Source organism: Sinocyclocheilus grahami, unplaced genomic scaffold, assembly GCF_001515645.1.
Source record: "Sinocyclocheilus grahami isolate Dianchi unplaced genomic scaffold, SAMN03320097.WGS_v1.1 scaffold257.1, whole genome shotgun sequence".
NCBI classification, from domain to species: Eukaryota; Metazoa; Chordata; class Actinopteri; order Cypriniformes; family Cyprinidae; genus Sinocyclocheilus; species Sinocyclocheilus grahami.
The window spans coordinates 1325066-1340926 of record NW_015505436.1 but is presented as its reverse complement, the minus strand read 5'-3'; the positions used below and the strand labels follow the sequence as shown (position 1 = coordinate 1340926).

The following is a 15861-nucleotide window of genomic DNA, read 5'->3' as shown; positions in this document are numbered from 1 at the left end:
ATTGGGGGTGGAGCAATCTGTTTGCTGACCAATGACAGTTGGGGGGCTTGTTTTGAGAAACCTGTTTTGATAAGTCATTATCGGTCCAATATTAAAAAAACCTCTTAAACCTGTAAAACCTTTGTTCATCTTTGGAAGATAGTTTTGATGAAATCCTAGAGCTTTTCAACCTTAATTTTATGAAGCTACGCATATGTCGTGATACTCTCTTGAATGTGCATCAAAGACTGGCACGGAAGAGAAGAAATTGAGAATAAAGTAATTTTTTTTGTTTTCTTTGCACACAAAATTATTCTCGTAGCTTCGTAAAATTATGGTTGAACCACTGATGTCACATGGACTATTTTAATTATGTCCTTACTACCTTTCAGGGCCTTGATTCGGTAATGCGATATATCACGGTAATGAATATGCCTGATATTGTTATCGTGGGCACTTCAAAATACAGAGAATAAGTAAGGGATAATCAACGACTAGCTGTGCGTTAAAGGATTTTAAATGCACGACGTGGAGGCAAAGAACCGCCTGACGCGAAGTGCATTTAAAATCCTTTAACGCACGACTAGCCGTTGATTATACCACTTATTCCATCGTCATTAGCCAAGTTATAGACAAGTTAAAACTAGTATTGCTCTTTGCAGCACAATATTTGACCGAATGGGTAAAAATGACAGTTATTTTCTTCAGTTACAGCACGTTAGCGCTAGCATTCTGCCCGCTTCAAATCAGACACAGAGATGAAATAGTGTGGTAAGACCACATTTATTTGAATGAATTATAGCATGTATTTCGATTAATTATCGATCGATCGTTTGAGAGTGCGAGAGAGAGACAGAGAGAGAGATGACAGTTGTGTGTAGCTGCGTCTGCGCATCTCTCTGTACAAACAATTACTTCAAAAACAGTGATTTTGCCACCTCGTTGCTGAGGAATATAATGTAGCGATCTAGTATCTAGGCTAATTTATTAATGAAAATCACGGGGAAGCGTTGACAGCAAGTTTGTGTGTATGTGCAGCGCAATCAGCGATCTCTGACCTCTCTCTCTCTCTCTCTCTCTCTGTGTGTGTGTGTGTGTGCGCGCTTGTGATGTGTGTTGGTTAGTGTGCATCAATTAAAGCAGCGCATTAATATAGAACGGTGATTAAACTGACTTGGAACTACCTGTGCATTAAACGGTTTTACTGCATGCCTGCCAGCCAATCAGAATCCAGTATTCAGACAGACCATGGAATAATTATTTATAACAAATTATTCAGAATTTTGAATGCATTTTAAGAATACTTTTCCCATCAACTGGTCACAGTGCACAACACCGCATTAAAGACGTGCGTGCACTCTGATTTAAACAAGCATGGATAAAAATAAAAAATAAAAAAAGGTTTGCATGCTTCTGTACCTAATTTCTTCTTATCTAATTTTGTAAAGTTCTGAGTTTTCATTTAGGAAACAGGCTTTTGGGTACACTTTTACAAAATGACATTGTTGTCTTATAAAATCTTGCTACTTTTTTCACACAGTATAGGCCTTCTATATGCCGTTGCCTTTATATGTTGGGAGGGGACCATCATATTTGGGGCCTCGTGACTTATAATGTTTTTTCAAACCCCTGTGCAAAGTGTTTGGGGAAACTGTCGCAAATTTTAAATAAAAATGGGCTGTTTGGTAGCAGTGTGCAGCAATTTAGTTCAGTGGGTCGCATTGTCACCTCACAATCAAAATATCCCTGGTTCAAGTCCCGGTTAAACAAATACTTCAATTTCTACCATGGCTAAACCAGGTGGCCTTTCCATGTTCTCCCTATCTTGATGTAGGTTTTGTCCCACAATCCAAACACATGCAGCATAGGTGAATCTGGACCATCTGTCCAGGGTGTTTCCCTGCCTACACTTTGCAAAAAGAACATCCATCCATTTTCAAAACCTTGTCCTACATAGTATTGCAAGAATGCTGGAGCCTATCCCAACATCTCAGGCCATATGCTTTCACACAAAAAGGTGCAAAAGCTGTCACTGGGGAAGTACCCTTTAAAAAGGTACATCGTTGTACCTCATTTACTCCTAAAGGGTGCATTTTAGTACCTTGACGGTACCAAGAGTGTACATATTAGTACCTTTAAAAAACACGTACTGCCCCAGTGACAGCTTTTGTTCCTTTTTTGTTGAGATGAAAGAAATAGGAAGAGATCCAGCATCCCCTCGACCCTACGTACGACAAGGTTTGCAAAGTAGATCGATGTTTTTTTCCAAGGGCAGCAGCAAGATTGTGAGGTTGCATCTTGTCTGTCCGTTTTATAATGGAATAAGTTTCCGTTGCCGCCCCTGTGTTTTCATCCTTCCTTCCGTGCTTTCTGACCTTCTCATGTCCTGTCTTTCTCTTTCTCTCTTTGTCGCTCTCTTCTTCTTTCATACTCAATTTCATTCACAATATCCTATTATCTTCCTTTCTGTCATCCTTTTTTCCCTATTCATCTTTTTTGTCTCCATTGTCACCTATTCTTTTCTTTCATCCCATCATCCTGTCATTTTTTCCTTCTTATCTAATTTCTTTCTTTTCCTATTCTTTCATCTCCTTTCCACTTCCTTTTCATTTCCTTTTCCTTTCACTCTTTCCCTCCTTCCATTTTATTTCCTCTTATATTATTGTTATCCTTTTGCTTTCTCCTTTTTTACTTACCCTTTCCTTTCATCCCTTCATTTAATTAATTTTATCCAATTAACTTCCTTTCTCTTTCTCATTCCTTCCTTTCCATTTCCTCTTTTTTCCCCAATTTTTATCCAATTTTCATTTCCTTTCCTTTCCTTACCTTTCCTTTCCTTTCCTTTCCTTTCCTTTCCTCCAATTCCTTTCTATTGCTGTTCATTTCCTTTCCTCCAATTCCTTTCTATTGCTATTCATTTCCTTTTATCCCTTCCTTCCTTTCATTTCATGTCATCTCATCCAATTGTCCTTTCCTTTTCCTTCCCTTTCATCCCATCTCTTCCATTATTTTTCTATTATCCTATCTGTTTTCCTTTCCTCACTCTCTGCATCATTCATTCTTCCTCCTCTTATTCTCTATCATTTTCTCTCTCTCTCTTCTGTCACTTCCTGGTCTTCCTTCTCTTAGGCGGTGTGTGTATTGCTCAATCTCTGAAGATCCCCAGAGAGCCCAGACTGGGAGAATTCGACAAGATCATCCTGCGGCTACTGGAGACACCCAACGCTCGAGCCATCGTCATGTTTGCGAATGAAGATGATATCAGGTGTCTTTATCAATAGATGTCTTTCCTTCCTCCTATTTACAGATGTATATTTAATAAATAATAATGGTAATCTGTCCTGGTAATATGCTGAAAAAAGAATAGGCCTAAGAAGGGTTTTATGAGCAATTTACACATTTCGTTTGCTCCTATTTTTGGTATCTATATGGATATAAGAAATAAAAAGAATGTTTGGTAACACTTGGTATAGGGAACAATTACTACAATTAATTACTACAATTAACTAGTTGCTTATTAGCGTGCATATTGGCTGTTAATTAGTAATTATAATGCACATATTCTGCATGACCATATTCTACATCTTTAATCCCACACAAGACCTAAACTTCACAACTACCTCACTAACGATTAATAAGCAGTAATTATGAGTTTATTGAGGCAAAACTTGTTGTTAACAATCAGTTAATGGTGAGAACTGGACCTTAAATTAAAGTGTGGCCGAATGTTCTTACTCAAATTTTTGAGTTGATATTTTTTCCCTTTTTTTTTAAAAGTCAATAGGCTTTAGTTACCTCACAAGTATTAACCATGATTTGCTACTTGCCTTGCTAGTCAGTGGCAGGTGGTGCAACATTCTTATTCTACAGGGTATTTGGTTGGTTGTACTGCAGTTGTACCGCAACATGATTCTTCAATATATACTACCATTCAAAAATTTGAGGCCAGTAAGTGATTTCTCAAGGATCATGAGTAATGGCTGCTGAAAATTCTGCTTTGCCATCACAGGAATAAATGACATTTGTAGTATTATTTAATAATATTACTGTTTTACTGTATCAAATAAATGTGATTTACTTGATTAAATAAATGCAGCCTTGGTAAGCATAAGACACTTCTTATGAAAATATATATATATATATATTTTCCTTTCTGTCATCCTTTTTTCCCTATTCATCTTTTTTGTCTCCATTGTCACCTATTCTTTTCTTTCATCCCATCATCCTGTCATTTTTTCCTTCTTATCTAATTTCTTTCTTTTCCTATTCTTTCATCTCCTTTCCACTTCCTTTTCATTTCCTTTTCCTTTCACTCCTTCCCTCCTTCCATTTTATTTCCTCTTATATTATTGTTATCCTTTTGCTTTCTCCTTTTTTACTTACCCTTTCCTTTCATCCCTTCATTTAATTAATTTTATCCAATTAACTTCCTTTCTCTTTCTCATTCCTTCCTTTCCATTTCCTCTTTTTTTCCCAATTTTTATCCAATTTTTATTTCCTTTCCTTTCCTTACCTTTCCTTTCCTTTCCTCCAATTCCTTTCTATTGCTGTTCATTTCCTTTCCTCCAATTCCTTTCTATTGCTATTCATTTCCTTTTATCCCTTCCTTCCTTTCATTTCATGTCGTCTCATCCAATTGTCCTTTCCTTTTCCTTCCCTTTCATCCCATCTCTTCCATTATTTTTCTATTATCCAATCTGTTTTCCTTTCCTCACTCTCTGCATCATTCATTCTTCCTCCTCTTATTCTCTATCATTTTCTCTCTTTCTCTTCTGTCACTTCCTGGTCTTCTTTCTCTCAGGCGGTGTGTGTATTGCTCAATCTCTGAAGATCCCCAGAGAGCCCAGACTGGGAGAATTCGACAAGATCATCCTGCGGCTACTGGAGACACCCAACGCTCGAGCCATCGTCATGTTTGCGAATGAAGATGATATCAGGTGTCTTTATCAATAGATGTCTTTCCTTCCTCCTATTTACAGATGTATATTTAATAAATAATAATGGTAATCTGTCCTGGTAATATGCTGAAAAAAGAATAGGCCTAAGAAGGGTTTTATGAGCAATTTACACATTTCGTTTGCTCCTATTTTTGGTATCTATATGGATATAAGAAATAAAAAGAATGTTTGGTAACACTTGGTATAGGGAACAATTACTACAATTAATTACTACAATTAACTAGTTGCTTATTAGTGTGCATATTGGCTGTTAATTAGTAATTATAATGCACATATTCTGCATGACCATATTCTACATCTTTAATCCCACACAAGACCTAAACTTCACAACTACCTCACTAACGATTAATAAGCAGTAATTATGAGTTTATTGAGGCAAAACTTGTTGTTAACAATCAGTTAATGGTGAGAACTGGACCTTAAATTAAAGTGTGGCCGAATGTTCTTACTCAAATTTTTGAGTTGATATTTTTTCCCTTTTTTTAAAAAAGTCAATAGGCTTTAGTTACCTCACAAGTATTAACCATGATTTGCTACTTGCCTTGCTAGTCAGTGGCAGGTGGTGCAACATTCTCATTCTACAGGGTATTTGGTTGGTTGTACTGCAGTTGTACCGCAACATGATTCTTCAATATATACTACCATTCAAAAATTTGAGGCCAGTAAGTGATTTCTCAAGGATCATGAGTAATGGCTGCTGAAAATTCTGCTTTGCCATCACAGGAATAAATGACATTTGTAGTATTATTTAATAATTACTGTTTTACTGTATCAAATAAATGTGATTTACTTGATCAAATAAATGCAGCCTTGGTAAGCATAAGACACTTCTTATGAAAATATATATATATTTTTTTAAAATCTTACCATCCCCAAACTTTTGAACAGTAGTGTATTTGGTCCTTTTACTTGGGAAAGAATATATAAAATATGTGGAAACTTTTAGAAATAGACTTGCATTTAGGTGGTCTAGAAGTTAATAAATGCATTGGAAATGCACTAACACCCATAAGAAGTCCAGTTTTTACTTCATAGGGTCTTTAAGTCAGATCTGCTGAAAAGCTACCAATTTTGGACAAACCACAGATAGTATTTACCTGCGACTGTCACAGAGTTAAATTGAAGATGATGCAGTCAAGCTGTAAGTATTGCTCTTAGGAGAAAACCTCAAGAACAGGTGAAGTCAGCTATTTCCTATAATGTGCTGCCTAAGGCCTGGAGAACTCATTTTAACATAATACACTTTTCAGTCATTTTTGGCATGGAATTTCTTGTACCTGTAGCACAAGATCAAATCACGTCCCCATATTCCCGAGAGCCGTTGCCCTTCTAAGCCTATTACATGATGTCCTTTGGATGCTTGCCTATTACACTGATGACTTCAGACCAATTTCCAATTCTAAGTTTTCTAGCAGAACACTGTTGACCTCAGAAAATCAGAACAAACAGGTCTGCTTGAAGGACATTTTTAGGTTCCTGGGTTTTATCCTCACTGTCTTACATGTGGATGCCTATTTTGTTTGCTCATCTTTCAGACGTGTCTTGGATGCTGCAAAGCGCAACAACCAAACCGGTCACTTCTTGTGGGTGGGATCGGACAGCTGGGGCTCTAAAATATCTCCAGTCGTCCAGCAGGAAAGCGTGGCGGAAGGTGCTATTACCATCCTTCCAAAAAGAGCATCCATAGAAGGTAAAGGTTCCTCTAATATATAAATTCTGATTTAATGTTTCTTTTGCAATTTCAATCCAATTCCAATGCTTTCATACTTATTTCCAGCCTTTGACAGATACTTCAAAAGCCGCTCCTTGTCCAACAATCGACGGAACGTTTGGTTTGCGGAGTTCTGGGAGGAGAACTTCGGATGCAAGTTAGGGATGCACGGCAAGCGTCCCGGCAGCCCCAAGAAATGCACTGGTATGAGAGGGTTTTGCATTACTGTCTCTCAACCTGGTTTAGAAATTACACTGTTACTGAAAGAGTTCTGCTCTGCCTGGGAGGCAAAGCAGTCCATCATGCTGACATCGGATTGGACCTCTTTGAGGATTCAGTGTTTATCGTGGTTGAGTAGATCAATGGGGACATCAGGCACAAGAGATTCTGTTTAGACAGGAACTGGTAAATCCTTAAATAAACAGAAGAATCTTATTGATGTCTACGCATGCTAACATGAGCACACACACACATAGGAGGTCAAAATCTTTCAGTCTTTACAATCTGACAGTCCTTCCAAACTCTGATTGATTTACTCAAAGACTACCTGGGTTGTTTAAGCAGAAGCTTAGCTTTTATTTAATCACCTCTACATTTGTGGCTGCTGTGATATGTATGTTTGAAAAAAGAACACTAGTTTGGTTTCCTATCATTTGTACTCCAACATAAGTCAACATGAAGGCAACCTGTTTTGCTTCAATAATGTGATCAATTTTGAATATTTAGAAGTTGTTTTGGAACTGGAACCAGCTTTTTGCAAGTCACAATCATGTTAACATGTATATAGTTTACATCTTGTGGCAACACTATTGAAACACTATTTTAATGTTTTTAAAGTGACAGTTAACCTGAAAATGAAAAAATTCTGTCATCATTTACTTGCTCTCAAGTTGTTCCAAACATGAAACGTATGAGTTTATTTTCTTCTAGTGAGCACAAAAGAAGATTATTTGAAGAATGTTGGTAAACAAACCATTGCTGGTAGCCATTGACTTCTATAGTATGGAAAAAATACAATGGAAGTCAATGGCTACCGACAACTGTTTGGTCACCAACATTCTTCAAAGTATCTTCTTTTGTGTTCAACAGAAGAAACTCATACAGATTTGGAACAAGCTGAAGGTGAGTAAATGATGACAGATTTTTCTTTTTTTGGGTAAACTAGCCCTGATTGGCCCCATTCACTTCTTTTGTAAGTGCCAGTAATAGTATTCCACATGTTTTCTCAAGATTTAATGTTTTTAAAGTGACAGTTAACCTGAAAATGAAAAAATTCTGTCATCATTTACTTGCTCTCAAGTTGTTCCAAACATGAAACGTATGAGTTTATTTTCTTCTAGTGAGCACAAAAGAAGATTATTTGAAGAATGTTGGTAAACAAACCATTGCTGGTAGCCATTGACTTCTATAGTATGGAAAAAATACAATGGAAGTCAATGGCTACCGACAACTGTTTGGTCACCAACATTCTTCAAAGTATCTTCTTTTGTGTTCAACAGAAGAAACTCATACAGATTTGGAACAAGTGGAAGGTGAGTAAATGATGACAGATTTTTCTTTTTTTGGGTGAACTAGCCCTGATTGGCCCCATTCACTTCTTTTGTAAGTGCCAGTAATAGTATTCCACATGTTTTCTCAAGATGAAATTATTTGCAGAAGTTAAGTGTTGTCAATTAATCTGAACTATTAGACCTGGAATATTCCTTTAAAGGTGACATATCATGAAAATCATACAGATGTTTTTTAGCAGAGTATCTGAGGAATGAGCTGTAAAGGCACAGCCCTTTTCTGGAAAAGGGGGCGGGGAGCAGCAGCTTGTTTGCATTTAAAGGTACATGCATGAAAACAGCGTGTTTCTGCTTCCACTCAAAATAGGCTATTTCAAAATTATATAATAAATGATCTGTGGGGGTATTTTTAGCTGAAACTTCACAGACACATTCTGGGGACACCTGAGACTTATATTATATATTGTAAAAAGGGACATAATAGGTCGCTTTTAAAGTAGTAAAAAACACAAACACAAAAATTCTAAAATTTATCTCAATTTAAGCAGGTTCACCATGGCGATAGTTTTGCTCTTGTCTCCTCTTGTCACTTAATTCGGCTTCTTTCCTGTATGTACCTCTTGTGTACACCTACATAGAGCAGATGGACATTTGGGGTCCTTTTATGAAAGCACAGTTATTGTTCTGGCACGGTGATTTGACATAATGAGAATAATTACATAGCTGTGGATGAGGCACATGGCTGTCTCTCTTGCTCTCTCACTCTCTCTTTCTGAATGATCTGTAAGGAGATGCTCAGACTACGCTTCACTGCAGATGGATGCCTCTGTCAACAGCGCGCTGGCAGAAATGCTGATTACCATCATCTATTCCTTAAAGAAGTACGAAGAGGGAGAGCTATTAAGCCATGACAAAAAGATGCTCATTTTGTCACATAACAAAAACAGACACCGAGAGATCCCAGCTGTCAGGGGCCACGCAAGGCTGGGGCCGAGGAAATGTAGATTTGAATAGAAGCAATGAAGATGCCCGAAGACACACACATAAGGACGCAAATACACCATTACATCAGTTTCTAAGTATTCAAATACTGCAAAACAACATGAAGTGGCATTAGCAGTGGATTTAACTACCAGATGTAATGTTTGCGAGAGGAACGACATATTCAGTGAGATAATATAGGAAGGAAATTTTTACCCATCAGTATGTAACTCATACTGGACATTTTTTGGCATGAATAATGCTTCACTTTTTTTTTCTGAATGTCAAGAGGCTCAAGTGTGTGCTCTTTTGGACCAGTAAGCAACAACCCAGAACATCCTAGCAACCATCCATAACACCCTAGCAACCGCATATAAATGTTGTTTGAGGCTCTTAACTTTGTCTAGTAAGCAACAACCCAGAAGACCCTAAAAATCATCTAGCAACTCCCTAGCAACCACTCAGAACACCCCAGTAAACACATAGCAATGTTGTTTGAGGTTCTTGACTTTGGCTAGTAAGCGACAACCCAGAACACCCTAGCATCCACATAGCAACTCCTTATAAACTGCCCAGAACACCCTAGCAACAACATAAAAAAGTTGTTTGAGGCTCTTTAATTTGCCTAGTAAGCAACTACCCAGAAAACCTTACCAACAACATAGCAACGTCTTAGCAACCACCCAGAACACTCTATCAACCGCATAGAAATGTTGTTTGAGGCTCTTGAATTTGGTTAGTAAGCAACAACCCAAAACACCCGAGCAACCGCATAGCAACTCCTTAGCAACTAACCAGAACACCCTAGCAACCACATAGAAGTGTTGTTTGAGGCTCTTGAATTTGGCTATAAAGCAACAACCCAAAACACCCTAGCAACCACATAGCAACTCCTTAGCAACCAACCAGAACACCCTAGCAACCACATATAAATGTTGTTTGAGGCTCTTGCATTAGGCTAGTAAGCGACAACCCAGAACACCATAGCAACTCCATAGAAACCACCCAGAGCACTGTAGCAATTACACAAAAATGTTGTTTAAGGCTCTTGACCTTGACTAAAAAGCACCACCCCAGAGCACTCTAGTAACCATCTAGCAAATCCCTAAGAACCACATAGCAACCACTCCAGCACCCTAGAAACTCCTTAGTAACCACTTTGAACACCTTGGCAACCATATAGCAACCACAAAGCAACACCCTAGTAACCTCCCCAACACACACACTACATACTCTCCTTGGTAACCACTTAGCAACTCCCTGGCCATATGGAAAAATGTATAGAATAGCTGTTTAAGAGTAAAAATAATCCTTAGAATAATGTGTTCTAATGTAGTCAACTGGGTCCATTTTATTTGCATGTTATTTTTGAGACCAATTTTACTTCCAAGTTTTAAGCATGCAAAGAAAACAATACACTTTTACAAAGCTAGTTATCTGAAATGAAATGATCAACTGCACAAACCTCTGCCGTGACTTGAACTGTGGTCTCGTGCTAATGACGTAACATCCAGGTAGGCACGCCCACAGCGGGTTATGATTTGCCGATCGACAGGCTCAAATCTGATTGGCTATAGAGTACGAGTGACCCGTGTGGGAGGAGTTCGCTGCCAGGAAAGTCTCAAAAATACACACACAAATCCAAGGTGATTCACACATTCACAGTCCATGATAAACTCGTGAATTTTAAATATTCAAAATTTCTGCGAATTGTGTTTTGCATTTGTGAAACGTATTTTATGAATGTATATTCTTATTTTGTGCACATTAATTGTTTTTTGTGAATATATGTTGAGTGCTCGGATTCACAATTGCTTGTCTATGAGGCTGCCTGGGAGATGTGCTGAAACAGAATCAGTGGTGCATCACCATCATGTGACTCGAATTGAGATGGAAGCAGATTAGACTCAATAATAATTCACGCAAAAGACACTATGCACACATGCGTATCCCAATTCACGTGCACAAATATATATATATATATATATATATATATATATATATATATATATTTGTGCACGTGAATTGGGATACGCATGTGTGCATAGTGTCTTTTGCGTGAATTATTATTGAGTCTAATCTGCTTCCATCTCAATTCGAGTCACATGATGGTGATGCACCACTGATTCTGTTTCAGCACATCTCCCAGGCAGCCTCATAGACAAGCAATTGTGAATCCGAGCACTCAACGCCATAGTGTTATATTTAGTAGAGCAGTGATGCTTTCCTGTCTGGGCTGTTAGCGGAGGTAGCAAGCCGTGAGAATGCATCAGTTCACTTTTGGGGATCTCTGTCACGGCATTCACTTAAGCTAAATCCTGATTTAGACTTCATATACTCTCCATGCAGTCAGTTCAGAAAGAAAATAGACTGTACTGGAAGAAGAAATCAAAGTGGACAAACTGGCATCTCTTTGATGCTAGTTGCAGATGTGATACATATAGAAACATGTTAAGATAGCAGTTAAATATCATGTTTGAAGGGAAGATGTCTGTTAGATATAGTCTGATTGCATTTGTGTTGGCTGTATAAATAATTGCCTAGTGGTTAAAGCATCGAGCCAAATCTCAGGACCAGAATAACATATACCTAGCTACACTCTAGCAAATGCATAGCAATGTTCTAAAAACTCTAGCCTAGCATGGAAGGACCAGAAGTACAGCGCTGTGTTGTAAGAAATAAATAAAGTTGAAGTTGAAGTTCAGTGTTTGAAGAAAGGGTGATCTACAGGTGCATCTCAGTAAATTAGAATCTCGTGGAAAAGTTCATTTATTTCAGTAATTCAACTCAAATTGTGAAACTTGTGTATTAAATAAATTCAGTGCACACAGACTGAAGTAGTTTAAGTCTTTGGTTCTTTTAATTGTGATGATTTTGGCTCACATTTAACAAAAACCCACCAATTCACTATCTCAACAAATTAGAATATGGTGACATGCCAATCAGCTAATCAACAGATCACACCTGCAAAGGTTTCCTGAGCCTTCAAAATGGTCTCTCAGTTTGGTTCACTAAGCTACGAACTTTTCCATGACATTCTAATTTATTGAGATGCACCTGTATACCTCTTTATATGAGGCACACTGACTTTACTAAAGCCACAGAAAGACAAATGTTTTGCTAAAAATGAGCCTAACAAGAGCCAGTATGCACATTAACAATGATTTGGGACAAATATAATGGAATTTAATGGAAAATTATATGTGTGGCACTCTGTGGTGCAACAGAAGTTTGAACAACATCCTGAGTCACAGATGGGCAGCACATCCTCACAGCAATATACTAAGAAAACCTTAGCAACCACATAGCAACAAACTCAACTAACAGCTCCAAATAACTTAGCAACATGCTGAAAAACCACCCAACACCTAAGCAACTGCATTGCAACAAGAACACTCATAACATCCTAGTAACTGCATAGCTACAACCTAAAAAAACACAGAACACCCTAGTAACTGCATAGCAACAACCTAAAAAATACAAAATGCCCTAGTAACTGCATAGCAACAAACTAAAACACTCAGAACGCCCAAGTATTTGCATGGCAACAAACTAAAACACTCAGAACACCCTAGTAACTGCATAGCAACAACCTAAAAAAACACAAACTGCCCTAGTAACGCCATAGCAACAAACTAAACACACTCAGAACGCCCTAGTAACGGCGTGGCAACAAACTAAAAACACTCAGAATGCCCAAGTAACTGCATAGCAACAAACTAAAAACACTCAGAATGCCCAAGTAACTGCAAAGCAACAAAACTAAAACACTCAGAACACCCTAGTAGCTGCATAGCAACAAACTAAAAACACTCAGAATGCCCAAGTAACTGCATAGCAACAAACTAAAAACACTCAGAATACCCGAGTAACTGCAAAGCAACAAAACTAAAACACTCAGAACACCCTAGTAACGGCATAGCAACAAACTAAAAAAACACACACACAAAATGCCCTAGTAACTGCACAGCAACAAACTAAACACATTCAGAACGCCCTAGTAACTGCATGGCAACAAACCAAAAACACTATAGCACTCTGTGAACAGCCAGCTTCTTTGGCAATGCATGTTTGTGGCTTACCCTCCTTGTGAAGGGTGTCAGTGATTGTCTTCTGGACAACTGTCAGTTCAGCAGTCTTCCCCATGATTGTGTAGCTTAGTGAACCAAACTGAGAGACCATTTTGAAGGCTCAGGAAACCTTTGCAGGTGTTTTGAGTTGATTAGCTGATTGGCATGTCACCATATTCTAATTTGTTGAGATAGTGAATTGGTGGGTTTTTGTTAAATGTGAGCCAAAATCATCACAATTAAAAGAACCAAAGACTTAAACTACTTCAGTCTGTGTGCATTGAATTTATTTAATACACGAGTTTCACAATTTGAGTTGAATTACTGAAATAAATGAACTTTTCCATGACATTCTAATTTATTGAGATGCACCTGTATACCTCTTTATATGAGGCACACTGACTTTACTAAAGCCACAGAAAGACAAATGTTTTGCTAAAAATGAGCCTAACAAGAGCCAGTATGCACATTAACAATGATTTGGGACAAATATAATGGAATTTAATGGAAAATTATATGTGTGGCACTCTGTGGTGCAACAGAAGTTTGAACAACATCCTGAGTCACAGATGGGCAGCACATCCTCACAGCAATATACTAAGAAAACCTTAGCAACCACATAGCAACAAACTCAACTAACAGCTCCAAATAACTTAGCAACATGCTGAAAAACCACCCAACACCTAAGCAACTGCATTGCAACAAGAACACTCATAACATCCTAGTAACTGCATAGCAACAACCTAAAAAAAACACAGAACACCCTAGTAACTGCATAGCAACAACCTAAAAAATACAAAATGCCCTAGTAACTGCATAGCAACAAACTAAAACACTCAGAACACCCAAGTATTTGCATGGCAACAAACTAAAACACTCAGAACACCCTAGTAACTGCATAGCAACAACCTAAAAAAACACAAAATGCCCTAGTAACGGCATAGCAACAAACTAAACACACTCAGAACGCCCTAGTAATGGCATGGCAACAAACTAAAAACACTCAGAATGCCCAAGTAACTGCATAGCAACAAACTAAAAACACTCAGAATACCCGAGTAACTGCAAAGCAACAAAACTAAAACACTCAGAACACCCTAGTAGCTGCATAGCAACAAACTAAGACACTCAGAACGCCATAGTAACTGCATGGCAACAAATTAAAACATGCAGAACGCCCTAGTGACTGCATAGCAACAAACTAAAACACTCAGAACACCCTAGTAACGGCATAGCAACAAACTAAAAAAACACACACACAAAATGCCCTAGTAACTGCACAGCAACAAACTAAACACATTCAGAACGCCCTAGTAACTGCATGGCAACAAACCAAAAACACTCAGAATGCCCTAGTAACTGCATAGCAACAAGCTAAAAAACAAAACTGAGAACACGCTTGTAACTGCATAGCAACCAACTAAAAACAAAACAGACTGCCCTAGTAACTGCATAACAGCTTAATAAAACATTTAGAATACCCTAGTAACTGCATAGCAACAACCTAAAAAACACTCAGAACGCCCTAGTAAGGCATCTCAGAACACCCTAGTTACTGCATGGCAACAACCCCAAAGACACTCAGAATACCCTAGTAACTGCATAGCAAGAACCTAAAAAAATACTCAGAATGCCCTAGTAACTGCATAGCAACAAACTAAAAACAAAACTGAGAACACCCTAGTAACTGCATCTCAGAACACCCTAGTAACTGCACATCAACAAACTAAACACAGTCAGAACGCCCTAGTAACTGCACGGCAACAAACCAAAAACACTCAGAATGCCCTAGTAACTGCATAGCAACAAACTAAAAACAAAACTGAGACTGCCCTAGTAACTGCATAACAACCTAATAAAACATTTAGAATACCCTAGTAACTGCATAGCAACAACCTAAAAAACACTCAGAACGCCCTAGTAAGGCATCTCAGAACAGCCTAGTTACTGCATGGCAACAACCCCAAAAACACTCAGAATACCCTAGTAACTGTATAGCAAGAACCTAAAAAAATACTCAGAACGCCCTAGTAACTGCATAGCAACAAACTAAAAACAAAACTGAGAACTCTCTAGCAACTGCATAAGCAACGACCTAAAAAACACTCAGAAAACCCTATTAACTGTATAGCAACAAACTAAAAACAAATCTGAGAACACCCAATAACTTCATAGCAACAACCTAAAAACACTAAGAATGCCCTAGATGTTAGAAATAATAAGTCTGCTTAATTTACAGTCAAATCCGTTGACTTGGGTAAAATTTGCATTAATATCCAAGAGTTTCTTTGTCCTCCTGAGAAGTACATTTTGCTGACTACAGAATCTTCCAGACAGAACGAGTCAAGAAGAGAGTGATCTTTGGTTTATTCTGGCTGTTTCTTAAGACAAGTACTTCAGGCTAAATCCCACGGAAAGATGTCAGGCAAATGAAACTGGATTTACAAAATGTGCGGCGAAGGGTTTGCTGGAGGACAGCGAATGAACGAAATCTCTGGACTCAGCTTGCCTGCTGAAGAAAGTGCATTTTGACTAGTAAGGAATTGAGTTTGAAAGCGGACCGTGTGTGTAAGAGCTATCTGTGGGATTGAGGCAGGCAGCGGCGGTCTGAATTGATTTTATGATCAGCCAGAGATTGAGGTTTGGTGGAGCCG

General features: G+C 38.1%; 1 protein-coding gene across 1 annotated transcript in view; it reads left to right on the top strand.

The window, feature by feature from the left end:
- grm8b (glutamate receptor, metabotropic 8b) overlaps positions 1 to 15861 on the top strand; it is a 188026-nt gene that overhangs the window by 128978 nt on the left and 43187 nt on the right. Inside the window, exons 4-6 of the mRNA XM_016290327.1 lie at positions 3109 to 3244; positions 6473 to 6627; positions 6715 to 6852. Of these exons, the coding sequence (XP_016145813.1) occupies positions 3109 to 3244; positions 6473 to 6627; positions 6715 to 6852 (429 nt within the window). The remainder of the gene's footprint in view (positions 1 to 3108; positions 3245 to 6472; positions 6628 to 6714; positions 6853 to 15861) is intronic.